Source organism: Eriocheir sinensis, chromosome 8, assembly GCF_024679095.1.
Source record: "Eriocheir sinensis breed Jianghai 21 chromosome 8, ASM2467909v1, whole genome shotgun sequence".
Lineage (NCBI taxonomy): Eukaryota > Metazoa > Arthropoda > Malacostraca > Decapoda > Varunidae > Eriocheir > Eriocheir sinensis.
Genome location: NC_066516.1, coordinates 14,392,885 through 14,411,044, shown reverse-complemented (window position 1 = coordinate 14,411,044; position 18,160 = coordinate 14,392,885). Strand labels below are relative to the sequence as shown.

At 44.4% G+C, this 18,160-nt stretch overlaps 1 protein-coding gene across 5 annotated transcripts in view; it reads right to left on the bottom strand.

Annotated features, from left to right (window-relative positions):
- Positions 1 to 335: 335 nt before the first annotated feature.
- Positions 336 to 18,160, bottom strand: part of LOC126995580 (inositol-trisphosphate 3-kinase A-like) — a 142,916-nt gene continuing 125,091 nt past the window's right edge. For all 5 annotated transcript variants that reach the window (XM_050855258.1, XM_050855259.1, XM_050855260.1 and 2 more), the window contains exons 5-9: positions 11,713 to 11,862; positions 10,913 to 10,995; positions 6,703 to 6,871; positions 4,468 to 4,539; positions 336 to 2,469 (exon numbers count right to left, since the gene is read on the bottom strand). In XM_050855258.1, the coding sequence (XP_050711215.1) occupies positions 1,840 to 2,469; positions 4,468 to 4,539; positions 6,703 to 6,871; positions 10,913 to 10,995; positions 11,713 to 11,862 (1,104 nt within the window). In that variant the 3' untranslated portion in view covers positions 336 to 1,839. The remainder of the gene's footprint in view (positions 2,470 to 4,467; positions 4,540 to 6,702; positions 6,872 to 10,912; positions 10,996 to 11,712; positions 11,863 to 18,160) is intronic.

Below are 18,160 nucleotides of genomic sequence, written 5' to 3'. Positions count from 1 at the left end.
CTGCTATGCAAACAAGAGTAACTACGCCCATTCCATTCATTTGTAAATATGAAATTATCGAAAAGAGAATTACTCCTTACAAAAGCCCATCCAGTCTGTCTTATGTGTGCCAATACGATGGATGATTAAAATATAAATTCGTGGATAGTGAGGTTAGGTGGGATTAGTTTCACAAGAGCTGCCTTGCATAGACCTACCGATCTGTTGCAGTCTTTTTATGCTCTTAATAATTATTAACATGAGCAGGAGAAACAAAAACAAGAACAAGAACAACAAAGAAACCGGAACTAGACAGCGAAACAGGAGTCGAAACAGGAGTCAATGAAGTGTTCACAAAAATAAATTAGTGTTTAATAGTCATAGTAAAGATACATTGTTTTTCTCTACAGTAATAATAACGATAATAATAGTAATAAATACCAAAAAAGTTACATTTCTGCTCATTACTTTCCTGCTTTTCTTTTTTTTTTTTCTAACGGTATCGCTCTTTTTTTTCTTTTCACTCATTCTTTTTTTTAGATGAACACCAATAATAATAATAATAATAATAATAATAATGATAATAATAATAATAATAAAGACAATGGTGATATAAAACTAAGAGGAAAGCTGACTAATGTTTCAAAAAATGACTCCGTAGCTCAGGCCTATTTCGCGGAGGCCTGAAACGAGGTATTGAAAGTCTCTCTCTCTCTCTCTCTCTCTCTCTCTCTCTCTCTCTCTCTCTCTCTCTCTCTCTCGCAAGGGGCGAGGGCGGGGGGAGGTTTATCGAAATTAACATCACATTACATCACCTCATACGTTTCATCACATCACACGTTTTATTTCATAACACATTTCCTCACGTTTAATCACACTCATCATACGTTTCATCTCATCACACATTTCATATCAAGTTTCATCACATGCTACATCTCATCACACGTTTCATCCCATCAAGTGTCATCATACGTTTCATTTCATCACAGTTTGCGTCCATCATCACATTGCAGTCATCATTTCATCTCATCACCACCACCATCATCATCACATTTTATCTCCTTTTCCGTTCGATACACCACCATCATCACCCTCTCACCACCACATCATCATCATCACCACCACCACCACCATTACCACCACAGCTCGTTGATATTGTTGTTGTTGTCTGGAACATTTCTTAATCTTCATCATCATCAACAACATCAGCACCACATCAAACCATCACTCATATCGTCTATCGAGAAAAAAAAAGTTAGCAACATAATTCAATTTTCTTTTTTCTTTCTTAAGGGGAGTTTGTTATATTTTTTGTCCCGTCCCTCCTCACTTCCATTCTTCCCTACACACACACACACACAATAAAGGTAATGCCACACTCCCCTTCCTCCTTCCCCCTCCACCCCCTCACCTACAACACACACACACACACACACACACACACACACACACACACACACACACACACACACACACACACACAAACACACCTCAATTTTCCTCACTTTTTCTCACCTGAACTCCTTACACGTGTTTACCTGTTCTCCTCCTCCTCTCACCTGCCTCATCTTAAGACTAATTGGGCCCATTAACACCTGTCTCTGTATAGGACGGTCCTCGCTTGTATGAAAAAAAGGGTTCTGTATAACTAACTTACCTGTACACACACACACACACACACACACACACTCATCACCACCATGCTGCGTTCACTAAATATATATAAAGTTATGTATAGTATGTATATAGTGTGACGTATCTACGTATATACGTTCTACGCCGAAATGGAAAAAAAAAAGTTCAGATTTTGTACATTTAACTTTTTTTTTCACTTTTATTCTCTTGTACTTTTGCCCAGATCTAGGTGGAAGGGGTGGGGGTTGGGTGCTGGTGGGTGTGTGAAGTGGAGGAAGTTGTGGTGGTGGTGGTGGTTGTGGTGGTGGTAGCGGAGAGAGGCGAGTGGTGATAATGGTGCTCTTGTCCTCCTTCTGGTGTTACTCCTCCACCACCATCACCACCACCACCACCACCAGTATCACCAGGACCTGCAGGATTGGTGGAGGAGGTGGAGGGCGCGGAGGGAAAACTCGCCGAAGTGGAGATGGTGGAGGAGGAGGAAGAGGAGAACGAGGACGAGGACGAGGAGAACTTGCTACTGGAGGACGAGGATGAGGTGGGCGAGGAGGAAGTCGAGTCGGAGGAAATGGAGGGGGAGGTGGGGGTGAGAGGAGACTTATTGGAGGAGACAGTGCCATTGGGGGTGGTGAGAGGGAGTGGGACAGGAGGAGGAAGGGTCTTTTGGAGGGAGGAGAAGAGGTCGATGAGGTTGTCGAGGCCGAGCAAGTAGCCGTCCTCGTGTGTGCCCTCCGACCAGGGACTTCGATGTGTGATGTTGACGTCGCGGGGCAGCGGGACGGTCTTGGCGAAGTCGATCATGCGGACGAGCGCCGAGGAGTCATTGTGGACGAAGAGGAGAGAAGACCCGATGAGCTGCGGAAAGATGTAAGGGATGAGAGGGTGTTGTTTGGTTCCATAAGATGAACTGTGAGAGAGAGAGAGAGAGAGAGAGAGAGAGAGAGAGAGAGAGAGAGAGAGAGAGAGAGAGAGACCAAAGTAACTGCAAGGGAAGGATGGAAGGGATGCGTGAGTGTTTGGTTCCCATAAGAGGATGAAAGAGATAGTGATAGATAGATTGATAGATAGATAGATGGATAAAGATAGATATAGCTTGCAAAAGTTTGCGTCTTTCTTTCCTTTCCGTCTGCCTGTTGTCTGTTTGCCTTTGATTTACACAACTTTTCCCTGATGTAAGAAGTGCCGTTGGTGGTGGTGGTGTTACTATTATATCATCAACTACTACTACTATTACTACTACTACTACTATTATCACCACCAACACCACCACTACTACTACTACTACTACTACTTATCTACAACACCCTCACACTGTTCTCCCATGTGTGTGTGTGTGTGTGTGTGTGTGTGTGTGTGTGCTGATGTAATTTTAAGGTCCACACACACACACACAGAGGTATGCGTGACTATTCCACTGTACGTCGGATGACTACCATCACGATCACCACCACCACCATCAACACCACTGCCATCATCACCACCACAACTACCATCTTCTTCCCTTCCCACCATCATCATTACCACTCTGCAAGGCCTTATAAAATTATATACGTTTGGTTCTAGTCATAAACATACAAACGCTGCTCTCTCTCTCTCTCTCTCTCTCTCTCTCTCTCTCTCTCTCTCTCTCTCTCTCTCTCTCTCTCTCACACACACACACACACACACACACACACACACACGTCACTTCTTTCATAATACGAGTTTACTTTCATGCACCGACAAAGGTTTTTTTTAACAGGGAAAAAATATATACACAATTGTCTTTTGATATTGCGACGTAAAAGAATTAAACACGTCTTATACACGTCTTATTACGCACCAGAGAGAGAGAGAGAGAGAGAGAGAGATTGGAATGCAGCCTCACGTGTAGGGCCGTTGTTGTTGATGTCATTGTTGTTGTTTTAGCGTTAAATGAAGAGATGGTTGTGTGAGAGGGACATCTGCCTTGGATAAGAGGAGGAGGAGGAGGAGGAGGAGGAAGAGGTCAAGAGGAAGACCCTAACCTTTCCCCCCCTCCTTCAACTCCTATCACACACACACACACACACATTCTCTCTCTCTCTCTCTCTCTCTCTCTCTCTCTCTCTCTCTGTGTGTGTGTGTGTGTGTGTGTGTGTGTGTGTGTGAAGAAGGGGGAGAAAGAGAGGAAGAGGGAAGAATCAGGAATGGAAGGAAATATGTGTGTGTGTGTGTGTGTGTGTGTGTGTGTGTGTGTGTGTGTGATCGTCGCCCTTAACTCCTACACACCGTCATTAGTGAAGTATTTCAGCACCAAACAACCTCTTCACCACCACCACCATCACCACCCCAACACGTGCAAAACCATTTCATCACCATCATCACCAGCCCCACCTTCACCACCACCACCACCACAAGAAACCCTTTCCCACCATCAATCTCGAGTAAACTTCACCACCACCATCACCACCACCACCACCACTGGCCACTCCTTTCCCCAACACCACCACATCACCAATACTCCACCAAGCTTTCCCATCAACATCACAATACCCCCAACCATACAACCCTTACCACCACAACCATCATCATCACCACCACACTTCCTAGTCTCCTATACCATCACCATCAACTTATTCTACCTTTCTCACCATCATCACCACCACCACCACCACGAACTATCACAAGTTTCTCCTCTATTACCACCATCACCACTGCTGTTTCTGTCTATCATCATCACCATCATCATCATCACCACCACAACTATCTCCTACCACCATTACCACTATCCCTATAACTTTTTTTTTTCTAGACCATCACTATCATCATAACCCAACCACAATTTTATGGCAACTTTTTTCCCCTATTACCACCATCACCATCACCACCCACCTCATGTGCCTTGAAGAATGGTGAAGCCTCCAACGTCATCTTGATCGACTTGAGCTGCTGAACGTACCGACTCTGAGGGAAGAAAGAAGAAAAAGACGTATAATTAAGGCAACAAAGAAAGGATGATGAATTTTTTTTATTAGCATAAGTCCAATACCGGAAAAAACAACACACACACACACACACACACACACACACACACACACACATCTATTATTATATATACCTGTCAGGTGTCATGAAAGGGAAATTCTTGTTTTGTTTTATCTTCGTTGTTTACTGTTACAAAGGAAATGAAATACAGAGACACCAACAATAACACTGATGATACTACAACTACTACTACTACTACTACTACTACTACTTTGTGAGAATAACACGAACATGAACAGTCAAAGAATAGTGAGAATTAAAGTAAAAATAGTGAGAAAAAGAAATTGACGTGAATGAAGTTAAAATTTACACCACAACAACAACGACGACAACAAAGACAACTATAACGTCCCCCTTTATCTAACCTTCACAACTTGGGGTTTCCTGCTTCTGTGTGTGTGTGTGTGTGTGTGTGTGTGTGTGTGTGTGTTGTACCTTCACGTCACTTCCCAACACAAACACACACACACACACACACACACGCGGATGGCTAACGGACAGGAAGGATAGATGAAGAAAGAAAACAAAGAAATAATAGGAAAAACGATAAATAGAGCAAATAAATAATATTGGAAAAGTAACATCAATAACAAACAGTTAACAACAAAAGGGTAGGTAGGTAGTAGTAGTAGTAGTAGTAGTAGTAGTAGCAGTAGTAGTAGTAGTAATAGTAGTAGTAGTAGTAGTAGTAGTAGTAGTAGTAGTAATAGTAGCAGTAGTAGTAGTAGTAGTAGTAGTAGTAGTAGTAGTAGTAATAAGATGATAACCTCCACTACAAAAATAAAATAATGACAGCACCATCACCATCACCACCATCACCATCACCACCCATCACCACTACCACCAACCATGAAGACACACAAACACACAAACGAACAAATGACACCCCACCACCACTATCATCACCCCCCCTCTCCCCCCTTTTATTTACCAACTCCTTAACCACAAACAAGGTACCAGTGATGACCAGTTTAAAAAAAAATAGTAGTAGTAGTAGTAGTAGTAATAGTGGCCACACACACACACACACACACACACACACACACACACACACACACACACACACACACACACACACACAGTAGCCTTTCCTTTCTCTTCCCATTCAAATAAAATCTCCCCTATCCACTTTCCTCCCTTTCTCCCTTTCCTTTACCTCCCTCGACCAATCCTTTTCCTTTCCTCCCTTCCTTCCTTTCCTTTTCCTCTCCTCGTCAATCCTTTCCCCCTTCTCCCTTTCTTTCTCTTTCCCTGCTTTCCCTTCCACCCCAGGCCTTGTTTCATTTTTTCTCCTCTTTCCTCCCTTCCTTCTTTCCTATTAGCCTGGCCCTTGTTATGTTTCTCCCCATACATACATACCACGCCCCTCTCTTTCTCCCCTTTCTCCCCTCATTTCTCCTTTTCTCCCCTCCCATCACTGATCTCTTTCTCTTTCCTCCCTCTCTTTACCACTCCTCTCCCTATCTCCCCCTCCCTCTCTCCAAGAACTCACCAACTCTCTCTCCATCGCCCTTTTATGCCCTCCCCTCTCCCTACAGCCAAATTTTAACTCCCCTTACATACCACTCCCTTTCTCCCCTTCCCTCTCCCCTCTCCTATTCTCTTCCATTAATCACTCCACATCCGATCTCCCCTTCCCTTCCCCTTCTTTCTCCCCCTTTCCTCCCTACCATACCACTCCCCTCTCTATCTTCCCCCTTTTCCGCCTCTCCTCTTTACCACTCCTCTTCTTTTCTCCCCTTCATCGATCCATTTCCCCATCATATCATTTCCCTCTCTATCACCCTTTTCCCCCCTCCCCCTTTCCTTCCAACCTTACCGCTTTCCTCCTATCTCCCCTCCCCTAGTATATATCACTCCCCTCTCTATCATCCTTTACTCTGCCTCCCCTCCCCATCACTCTCCCTCCCCTCCCCTCCTCTATATATCACTCCCCTCTCTATAATCCTTTACTCTGCCTCCCCTCCCCATCACCCTCCCTCCCCTCCCCTCCCCTATATATCACTCCCCTCTCAATCATCCTTTACTCTGCCTCCCCTCCCCATCACCCTCCCCCCCTCCCCTCCCTTCACCCCTCCTTACCGCGACGTGGGGGTAGCCTTGCAGGAAGCTGGAGAGGCAGGCGAGGACTTGCTCTCTGGTCCGCGTGGTCTTGAAGTCCTTGCTGGAGGTGCCGTCCCCGCGCCGCACGCCCTCGATCCTGAAGCCCTGCGTGGCCGTGGACGAAATGGTCTCCCGCCACACCATGTACCTGAGGGAAGGGGAGGCGTTGTAGTGGGTGCTGGTGTGAAGAGAAGGCTGGGGGATGAAGGGAAAGGAGGGGAATGGGAAGGAAGGGAAAGGAGGGGTATGGGAGGGAAGGGAAAGGAGGGGAATGGGAGGGAAGGGAAAGGAGGGGTATGGGAGGGAAGGGAAAGGAGGGGTATGGGAGGGAAGGGAAAGGAGGGGAATGGGAGGGATGGGATGGTTTGAAGCCTTGTTCTACACCGAAGGGGAAGCGTTGTGGTAAGTGATGGTACGAGGGGAAGGTTGGAGGAGGAGGAGGAAGGATTTTTAGACAGACATGGTAGGGGGAAGAAGACAGGGAAGGGGGAAGGGATAGTTTTAATTTTTGCGCTACATCTGAATGGAAGAAGAAGCGATGTTGTGGGTGCTGGTGCGAAGGGCAGGCTGGGGGATGAAGGGAAGGGAAGGGAAGGGAAAGGAAGGGAAGGGGTTTGAAGTGTTGCGTTACGCCGAATATCTGAGGGGAACGGGAATAGCTGTGATGGGTTGTGGTATACGAGGGAAGGCTGGGCGGAGGAAGGGAAGGGAAAGGAAGGGATAGTTTGAAGTGTTGCGTTACGCCGTATATCTGAGGGGAACGGGAATCGCTGCATGTGATGGGTTGTGGTATACGAGGGAAAGCTGGGCGGAGGAAGGGAAGATGAAGGGGAAGGTTCAGAGCGAAGGGAGGGGAAGAGGCAAGGGAAGGTTTGGAGACCCGAATTCTCAGACGCTCTCGGCTCTCACATCAACAATTTCTAGAGGCCGAAAGGAAAATCAGTCTGGTCCTAACAAGTCTTTTTAGGTTCATGGTACAGAATAAGGGTCAAACTACCACCAGGGTCATAAAAGTACCCCTGCAAATACCTACAACTCCTACGAAAGCCTTGTCAAATATGTGGTCTTGTGCGGCGAAATGTCTTATAATACGATCCTGAGTCAGTCTCGTATGGTGTACACAGTGAAGCAGGGAGCGGCGCACTGCACACTTAAGGAACCATCACTGTCTGGTCACGCTCCGTTCACTGTCCGGCTAAACTGCTTACGTGTAGGTACTGTTTCAGAGGCGATCTCAATAATAGAGTCGTCGATCACTGGAATAGACTCCCACCGTCAGTAGTTAGCGCACAGAGTATCAATAGCTTCAAGTCTTCATTGGATAAGTACTTCAGGGATATAAGATTATACTGACCCTTCTTCGCATGTTTTCAGACAGATTGCAGCAAGACGTCAACCTAAATTCATATTATTCTCCCCCACAACCTAGATTGCAAGTAGCGTAAGTTAACAATAGAGTAAAGCAACAGTTAATGTCCGCATGACAGGTGGAGTGAGGTGTGGGTGCAGTAAGGTGACAGGTTACTGGTGCCGTGCCTAGTACCGCCGGTAAAACGAGGATCAAGCCTCCACCTGTGCCCCTGAAACTACACCTCACCCATCTTGAGTATTAGGGGGGATCCTAAGGCTGCCCTGTGCAGGCCACTCGTCCTCTTCCATTCTCCTTGTGTTTCTGTGTTTTTATGTTCTTATGTAATGAAGTCATTTTCCCCCACAGCTTAGGTTACCAGTAGCGTAAGTTAAGGGTAGTAATTTCCTCTTATTTCTCTCTTTACTGTAAAATTTCCATGTCCCTTTCTTCCTTAAAGGTACATGGTGTTCTCTTCTAACTATTTCCTGCCGGCACGTTGCCGGAGGGAGAGGTGGGTGGGGAAAAGCCTTCATCTTTTCTGTCCTGTCCTACCACACGTATATTACTAGTAGTAGCGGTAGTAAACAGACACCCTCGCCATAGACCGATAGGTCTTCTGGTGTCTGTTCTTCCTTTGTATTCCTATGTATCTATCTATCTATCTATCTATACATCAACGCTGCCAGATTGTCATACTCAGCTTTTTATGTTTGCCGATTTCCGAACCAAAAACTGCCTCCTCGACCCCAATAACTGCCTTTATATATATTGATATCGTTAAAATGGTTAATTATTGGTGGTTTTTGACAATAGCCATGGCTCAGAAACTGGTAAAACGAGAATCTGTCAACGGTGCTATACATACATACATACATGAGAGATACTCAAGGCTTTTCTTCCTGTTCCTCTCCTTTCTTTTCTCTCTTCTCCATCACCTCCCTCTCTTCCTCTTCCCTTTCTCCCTTCTCTATCTCCACTCCCGTGCACTATTTCAGAGGCGATCTATCTTTCTTTCTAACTATCTATCTATACATACATACATACATGACAGATACTCGAGGCTTTTCTTCCTGTTCCTCTCCTTTCTTTTCTCTTTTCTCCATCACCTCCCTCTCTTCCTCTTCCTTTTCTCCCTTCTCTATCTCCACTCCCGTCTCTCCTCTCTCCTTCCAGTTTCTTCACGGAGTATGTTTTTTCCTCATTCCTCCTCTTCCTCCTCCTGCTCCTCCTCCTCCTCCTGAGCTCGTGCGCCACTCACGATGAAGCAACAATCCTCCCACGGACAGCCTGACGACGTGACCGCAGCGGGTGGGTCGCTTTCCTCGCCCGGAGCGTGTGTGTATCTTAGCCAACGATCCCCGCCAGGCGCACTCATCTTGATATACGCGATTGTTATGATGGGTTTGGGATTACTTAACCCGTACGCTGCGAATGGCACGGATTTGGCCTTCACTGGTAGCCTGGTAACATCGAGTCCCAGGTCTTTCTCTGCCTCTGTGGTGGATAGTGGAGTGTTTCCCATGTGGTATTGGTATGCTGGATTTCCCCTCCCACGGTGCAGGACTTTACATTTTTCTTCATTGAGTTGTAGCAGACACTTTTGGTTCCATCTCTGAAGCTTGGTGATGTCTTCTTGCAGGATATCCGCAGTCAAGGGGTTAATATACATGTCTTTCCTGACCTTGTTCGAATTTCAAAGGTGGCAATGTATGGTGGTCCCGAAACACGAATGGTAAGACCCTAAAAGTCTTAGCCACGGAATTCATCACACTGGTGGCAGCGGTGGGATAACAGGCTCCGAACCCACGCCTCCTGAGACTGGTGGATAAATGTTGAAATGGAATCCGAGTCCCTTCTCCAATGTCCCCTCTTGCAACATCAGACGCGAGACCACCACGCCGCTGTACCACCACGCCGCTGTACCACCACGCCGCTGTAACACGAACGTCCTTTGCCTGGACCGTATTCTAAGACGCTTTCGGCTCTCACAACTATTTCCAAACGCCACAAAGGAGTTTAGTCGGGTTCTCATGAGTGCATTCCACGTTCATGGTGCAGAAGTCTTATCAAACTACCATACACTAGGCTCATAAAACTACCCATGGCAATACCCACAGCAACCTCTAGAGAGCCCTATCAAATGTGGGTGTGTAAGCCCCGAATGTTTGAGAATATATAGGGTGGTATTAGTAAACATTTTGTGGCCCAAGTTTACACAATTGCCAAGGCTTTCGTAGGAGTTGTGGGCATTTCCAGGAGTAGTGTTATGGCCCTGGTGGTAGTTTGACCGGTCCTCTGTACCATGAGCCTAAAGATACACTCATTAGAACCCGATTGACCCCCTCTTTGACCTTTAGAAATAGATGATGTTAGAACTGAAAGTGTCTTAAAATACCGATCTATGGGCCCTGGGTCGTGAGTAACAGTTGCGTGTACCCCCAGGCCCAGACCCAGACTGGATCACGATCGTCCCTATAATTTGTGTGTCAACGATGAAGGGCTAAAAGAGAAGGCTATGGAAAGGATGGTCTCAAGAAGATGAACTAAGCCATGAGAGGAACTAGGCGACTCCTTGCAGAACACAGTGGGACGAGGGAGGATTGGAAGATGGATAAAAGAATGAGGTGAAAATGGATAAAAGAAATGAGGAGGAAAAGGACAAAAGAAATTAAGAGATGGCTAGAAGAAACGAAGAGATGGATAAAAAGAAAGTGAGGATATGAGGAAGGAGGGAAGAGGGAAAGGGATGAGGAGAGGAGGAGGAGGAGGGGAAAACATATGATAGACTCCGTGCCTCCCTCCCACCTCACCTGCCCCCCTCACCTGGCCGTCACTTACCTGGGCTTCGTCACTGCCTTCGCCCGGTGCTCGGCCTCCGTCGGCGCCTTCGAGTCAATCTGGATCATCTTCTCGTACATGTCCTGCGAAATAGATAGATAGATAGATGGATGGATAGAGGGAGAGATTATCATTATTTAATTTGTTTTTTTTTCTTTCTTTTCTCTGACTTGAATCCCTTTCGTTGCATCACTTTTTATATTTTAAGTTATCAATTTATTTTTTTTCCTTCTTTATGTATAGTTTTCTTTTTCTCCAGTTTTGTTTTCTCTCCGTTTAGTGTTCTCTTACTTTTTCATCAACTTCACTGTTACCTCCTCCTCCTCCTCCTCCTCCTCCTTCAGATCTTAATGCATACTTCCTCTTTTGACATACTAATCTCCTCCTCTTCTTCCTCCTCCTCTTTCTCCAGATCTTTAGGTATACTTCCTATTTTGACATACTAATCTCCTCCTCTTCCTTCTCCTCCTCCTCGTCCTCCAGATCTTAAGATACACCGCCTCTTCTATTATCTTCTATTATCATTATCTGTTTCCCACCATCTTCTTATCTAATTAACCTCCTCCTCCTCCTCCTCCTCCACAACCAGGTCCTCCTCCTCCTCCTCCTCCAGATCTTAAGATACACAGCCTCTTCTAACATATTTCTATTATTATTATCTAGTTCCCACCATCTTCTTATCTAATTAACCTTCTCCTCCTCCTCCTCCACCACCACCAGGTCCTCCTCCTCCACCACCACCAGGTCCTTCTCCTCCTCCTCCTCCTCCACTACCACCACCAGGTCCTCTTCGTCCTCACCTTCCTCAGCTTGGGCTTCTCCCGTGCCTTGGCCAGCTCGTCCTCCAGGTAAGTTCTGACGCCCATCTTGATGTCCATGACGCAGGGCAGAGAGTAGTTGCTCAGGAGGTCCTCAAGCTGCAGGTACTTCTCCCCGTCAGCGCCCTCCACCTGCGACGAGGGAGGAGAGAGAGATGGGTGAGTGGGTGTACGAGCGGGTGGGGGAGTGAGATAGAGGTGGGTGAGTGAGTGAGTGAGTGAGTGTGAGGGAGAGAGAAAGGTGGGTGAGTCGGTGGGTGAGTGAGTTTATTTCTTTGCTTCATTGATTGACTGATTGAATGAGAAAGTGATTGATTGATTGAGTGAGTGAGTAATTGAGGAGTAAGTAGTTGAGTGAGTGAGTGAGTGAGTGAGTGAGTGAGTGAGTGAGTGAGTGAGTGAGTGAGTAAGTGAGTGAGTGATAAAATGACTGCTTGACTGACCAACTGACTGACTAATTGACTGACTAAATACTTGACTAAGTGACTGAGTGACCGACAAACTGACTGACTGGTTGACTGATAGACGGACTAAGTGACTGACTGACTGACTAACTGACTGACTGACTAATTGAATGGCTTCGTAGCTAGGCACGCTAACCACTGCACCACACACAAAAGGATGTACGGAGGGAATGACGAAAAAGTTGGAAAGTTTCGTTTAGTCGGCGCAACATCTGTGGTCATATGCCGGGGAGAGACAGGAGGGGGAAGGAATTATAGAAGGGAACAGATATATGGAAGGAAAAAAAATAGTAGTTTCACAATAGGATATATATGCAGGAGTGACGGAGTGATGGGAAACGAGGACAGGAAGGATATACAGAAAAAAATAGGATACATAGGAAGGATATACGGAAAATGAATCCTAAATAATATAAATAGTATACATGAAAGGTGAATAAAAATGAAATAAAATAACAAAAAATATGCAGAAATGATAAACAGAGGAGTGAACACGACACACACACACACACACACACACACACACACACACACACACAAAGAGGTGGAAAGTAATGCTAATGAGAATAAAAGAAAAAAAAAAAGGGGGAGAAATTGAGTAATGAAATGCAGTAAACGAGATGGAGAAAGGGATGCAAATGGAGAGAGTGGAAGATAGATAGTGGAGTGAGTGAGTGAGTGAGCGAGTGTGAATGAGTGAGACAAATGAAGTTTAGTACCGGTTTGTGTGTGTGTGTGTGCGTGTGTGCGTGTGTGTGTGTGTGCGTGTGTGTGTGTGTGTGTGTGTGTGTAAAAGAGAGAGAGAGAGAGAGAGAGAGAGAGAGAGAGAGAGAGAGAGAGAGAGAGAGAGAGAGAGAGAGAGAGAGAGAGAGAGAGAGAGAGAGAGAGAGAGAGAGAGAGAGAGAGAGAGAGAGAGAGAGAGAGAGAGAGAGAGAGACACCAGACAACTGAAGGACCACACACACACACACACACACACACACACACAAAAAAAAAAAAAAAGCGAAAAAAAGGGCTTGATGATGACGACGATGATGGATGATGACACCAAAGAGAGAGAAAAAGAGAGAGAGAAAGAAAATGGAGATGAAAAAGAACGAACGAAAAGAAAAAGAAAAATAGACGAAGACGTACGACAACAACAACAACAAAACAACAAGTCACTCATAACTCTCATAAGCCACACACACACACACACACACACACACACACACACACACACACACACACACACACACACACGCTATTACATTATTCTTCTTTCTTTCCTTCCTTCCTTCCTTCCTTCTTTCCACACCTAACTTACCAAAAATCACATACATACACACAAAAAAGTTCCCCCTCCGTCCCCTTCGAACCCCCCCCCCCCCCGCACACACACACACACACACACACAAAGGTAGAGCATATAAGGTTGAACGCGTCTAAACTCAGGTGTGTGTGTCCAATTACCTGTTGATTTACGACAGGCAAGCGCGTCATGTGTATATATCTCCCCGCCAATGTTCGCTGATGAATGTTACTGACGGAGACGTGTGCGGCATGGGAGAGAGAGTGGGAGGAGGGTCGGAGAAGGGAGAGGGAGATGGAAGGAGGTGATAAAGAGAGAGAGAGAGAGAGAGAGAGAGAGAGAGTGTGTGTGTGTGTGTGTGTGTGTGTGTGTAGGGTGCGGTGGGAGGGGGATTGCAGGGAACTACAAAAGAGGGAGTGATGTGTAAGTGTGCATTATACGAGAGAACTACATCAACAACAACAAAAACAACAAAAACGCACCATAATTATGAAGAAAGTGAGATTGTTATGGAAAAAAAAGACGAAGAGGAAAAAGAAGAAGAACTAGAGGAACAAAAGAACAAGATAAAGAAGAAAAAAGAAGAATAGAAGAAGAAAAGATGAAGCAAAGAAGAGCAAAGGAAGGAGATGAATAATAATAATAAAAAGAAAGGGAGGAGAAGAAAAAGGAAAAAGAAGGAGAAAAGGAAGCATATGAAGACGAATCAGATGAAGAAAAAGATGATGAAAACTAAGAAAACGAAGATAGAAAACAGGAAAACACCAAAGTCCACAACAACAAAAAACGTGATTCAGAAAACGGAAAAAAAAAACAACGGACGAAAAAATACAATAACAATAAATATAATAGAGAAAGTTAATATGTGTTCGTACCCCCCCCCTCTCTCTCTCTCTCTCTCTCTCTCTCTCTCTCGTTGCCGCGTCCAGGTGAAGACACGTAAGTTGTTGTTTTTTTGTCTCCATCGTGATTAGCAGATTCTTGTTCCTGTTTTCTGTCTTCGCGTTCATCCTTTTTTTTTTTTTTTCTATTCCTCTCGTATTTTTATTTTTTCATTTTTTTGGCTTTTATTTCACTCCTCTTCCTCTTCTTTCCTCTTTTTCTTCTTTTGTTCTTCTTCAAGTTTCTCGTGTTTATTGTCGTTTTCTTCTTCGTCGTTATCTTCGCGTTTTTTTCTTCTTCTCGTACTTTCTCGCCCTTATTATTTTCTTCCTTCATGTTTGCAATTTCTCACCATCTTCTTTTCCTCCACCTCCTCCTCCTCCTCCTCCTTTTTTTTCTTCTCCTCCTCCTACTCGTTCTTCATTACTTTATACCCAAATTTGGTTTTGTTCCATTAATATTCTTCTTCTCACTCTTAAGGTTAATTTTCTTTTTATTTCTCCTTCTTTTTCTTCTTCATCTTCCTTTCCCCAATTTTGGTTTCGTTCCATTAACATTGATATTCGTCTTACTCTTGGTCATAATTTTCGCCTCCTCCTCCTCTTCCTCCTCCTCACCGTCCTCCTACTCCTCCTTACCGTCCTCCTCCACCTCTTTCCTCCTCCTTCTCTTCCTCCTCACCGTCCTCCTCCTCCTGCTGTTGTTGTTCTTCTTAACCAACACGCAATCTAATTTACTTTATAATTACAGTTAACTACTTTTTTTTTCGTTCCTATCACACATGCCGCCACCACCACCACTACCACCACCACCACCACCACTACTACTACCACCACCTCTACCACCATAAACAGCATTCCGTCAGTACCCGCCAATTTCGAGACAACCAGTTTACATTTTTTTTTCCTTCTCGTCTCTTATCACTTCAACACCTGGCTTATCTTAATAATAATAATAATTAGTAGAATATTTATGGTGTGTGGCTGCTGATGATGGTGGTTATCTCCATTAGAATGTGTTAGATAGTTAGTTAGTTAGTACGTGTGTGTGTGTGTGTGTGTGTGTGTGTGTGTGTGTGTGTGTGTGTGTGTGTGTGTGTGTGACTGCTTTCTTCATTATCATCATCGTTTTTCAGGAAGTCTAGTAATTGATAGTAATTAATAGTGTGTGTGTGTGTGTGTGTGTGTGTGTGTGTGTGTGTGTGTTCTATCCATCAGTATCAACATGTATCAAAAAACATAATTGTGATAACGAGTAAACACACACACACACACACACACAAAAAAAAAAAAAAAAAAAAACATGTAGCTACAGGAAAAAAAAAAATCGACTTTCTCACAGAACGGAACATTATGAAACACCAGACGGAGGATTCTGAACAAACAAACAGACAACCCGAGACGTAACGCGGGTCATCTGTTTTAGTTAGTCTCCGCCTCGTGGGAATGTCCCTCACTGATGATGCAGCGTTTTTATTTATTTATCTTGAAATGAGTTTGGGGGTTAAAAGTGAAGAGACGTGATGGAAAAGACAGATAAGGAAGTGAATTAAGGACAAAAGACATGAGTTTGGGGGTTAAAAGTGAAGAGACGTGATGGAAAAGACAGATAAGGAAGTGAATTAAGGACAAAAGACATGAGTTTGGGGGTTAAAAGTGAAGAGACGTGATGGAAAAGACAGATAAGGAAGTGAATTAAGGACAAAAGACATGAGTTTGGGGGGTTAAAAGTGAAGAGACGTGATGGAAAAGACAGATAAGGAAGTGAATTAAGGACAAAAGACATGAGTTTGGGGGTTAAATGGGAAAGGACATGATGGAAAAGACAGATAAGGAAGTGAAGTAAGGACAAAAGACATGAGTTTGGGGGTTAAATGGGAATGGGAATGGGAATGGGAAATGTTAGGAAAAGACAGATAAGGAAGCGAAGTAAGGACAAAAGACATGAGTTTGGGGGTTAAATGGGAATGGGAAATGGGGATGAAAAGGTTAGGAAAAGACAGATAAGGAAGTGAATTAAGGACAAAAGACATGAGTTTGGGGGTTAAATGGGAATGGGAATGGGAAATGGGGATGAAAAGGTTAGGAAAAGACAGATAAGGAAGTGAATTAAGGACAAAAGACATGAGTTTGGGGGTTAAATGGGAATGGGAATGGGAATGGGAAATGTTAGGAAAAGACAGATAAGGAAGCGAAGTAAGGACAAAAGACATGAGTTTGGGGGTTAAATGGGAATGGGAAATGGGAATGAAAAGGTTAGGAAAAGACAGATAAGGAAGTGAATTAAGGACAAAAGACATGAGTTTGGGGGTTAAATGGGAATGGGAAATGGGAATGAAAAGGTTAGGAAAAGACAGATAAGGAAGCGAAGTAAGGACAAAAGACATGAGTTTGGGGTTAAATGGGAATGGGACTGGGAATGGTTAGGAAAAGACAGATAAGAAAGCGAGGTAAGAACAAAAGACATGAGTTTGGGGGTTAAATGGAAAAGGACGTGATGGAAAAGACGGATAAGGAAGCGAAAAAAGGACGAAAGACATGAGTTTGGGGGTTAAATGGGAATGGGAATGGGAATGGGAAATGGGAATGGGAAAGGTTAGGAAAAGTCAGATAAGGAAGCGAAGGACAAAAAACAATGGTGAGGGTGGTGGTAATGGTGGTAATAAGGTAGAAAAGAGGAAAAAGTAATTAGGGAAAAGTTTGCGTTTGACCTATAGCACCGGGAGGCTTTCATGTTGGGGTTGATGGTCGGTTAAGGCGCAGGCAAGTTTTTTATAGTGGAGCCATCTCGCTTGACTCATGATGCCTCCCGGAGCTTCCCTTGATCCTCTTTAAAATGCTTCGCTGGAGTCCGGGTTGATAGGAGGTCATGAGAACAACATGTAAGCAGTTTTAACTCCTCGGCGATGACTGAAAATTGTCAGCTTGTAGCGGCGGACGAGACTTGAACACGGGTCATTCAGGACACCGCACCCACACGCTGACCACTCGGCTTCATCAAAATTGCCTAATAATTTTCCCCACACCAAATTTTTATCTGCGTCGCAGATCAACAGATTGTCCATCTTCTTATAGTGTTGTTGTTGTTGTTCTCTTCAAGTTGTTGCATTGGAGATATGACATTGTACAATAACATTTGTTAGTCCTGATGAACCCTACAACATGGCATTATAAACATAGTCAGTTTTTTTTTTATTTACATCTTGGCCTGTGGCGCCGGTAGGCCTTCATAGTAGGGCCTGATGGTCGGCCCCAGCCCGTTGTGGCGCAGGCAAGTGTTTATAGTAGCGCCATCTTTACTTTTCAGCATTTTCCATTTTAGACCCCTAGTTGCATAATATAAATTGTTGGGGGTGTGTTGGAGGGTCATGCGACGCCTATCTAGCACAGTTTTTGTGCTATTAACACTTGTTTTTAATAGCTGCGTCTATTAAAAGGTTAGATGCTGTAGCAATAACCTTTGCTTATATAACGTGTCGGAGCAATTGCGTGAGCTGATTAACCTTTTTTTTTAACTGTATTAAAAATAAACGTGTATCATTAACAGTATTGGTGGTGGATCGTTTTGCTGGTCGTCAAAACGCATATCGTCAGTGCACACACAATTAAAACGTACAAGTGGTGGCGAGTATTTTTTTTTCCTAGTCTGCGGTTCGAAGTGTGTATCGCTTAAGGCATGATGTGTGTGTGTAGAGGTATAAAGTATGAAACCTAAAAAGAAAACCGTGCATTTAGAAGGACAAGTCATCAATATATTTTCTTTGCGAACCGAACAAACAAACAAACAAACAAAC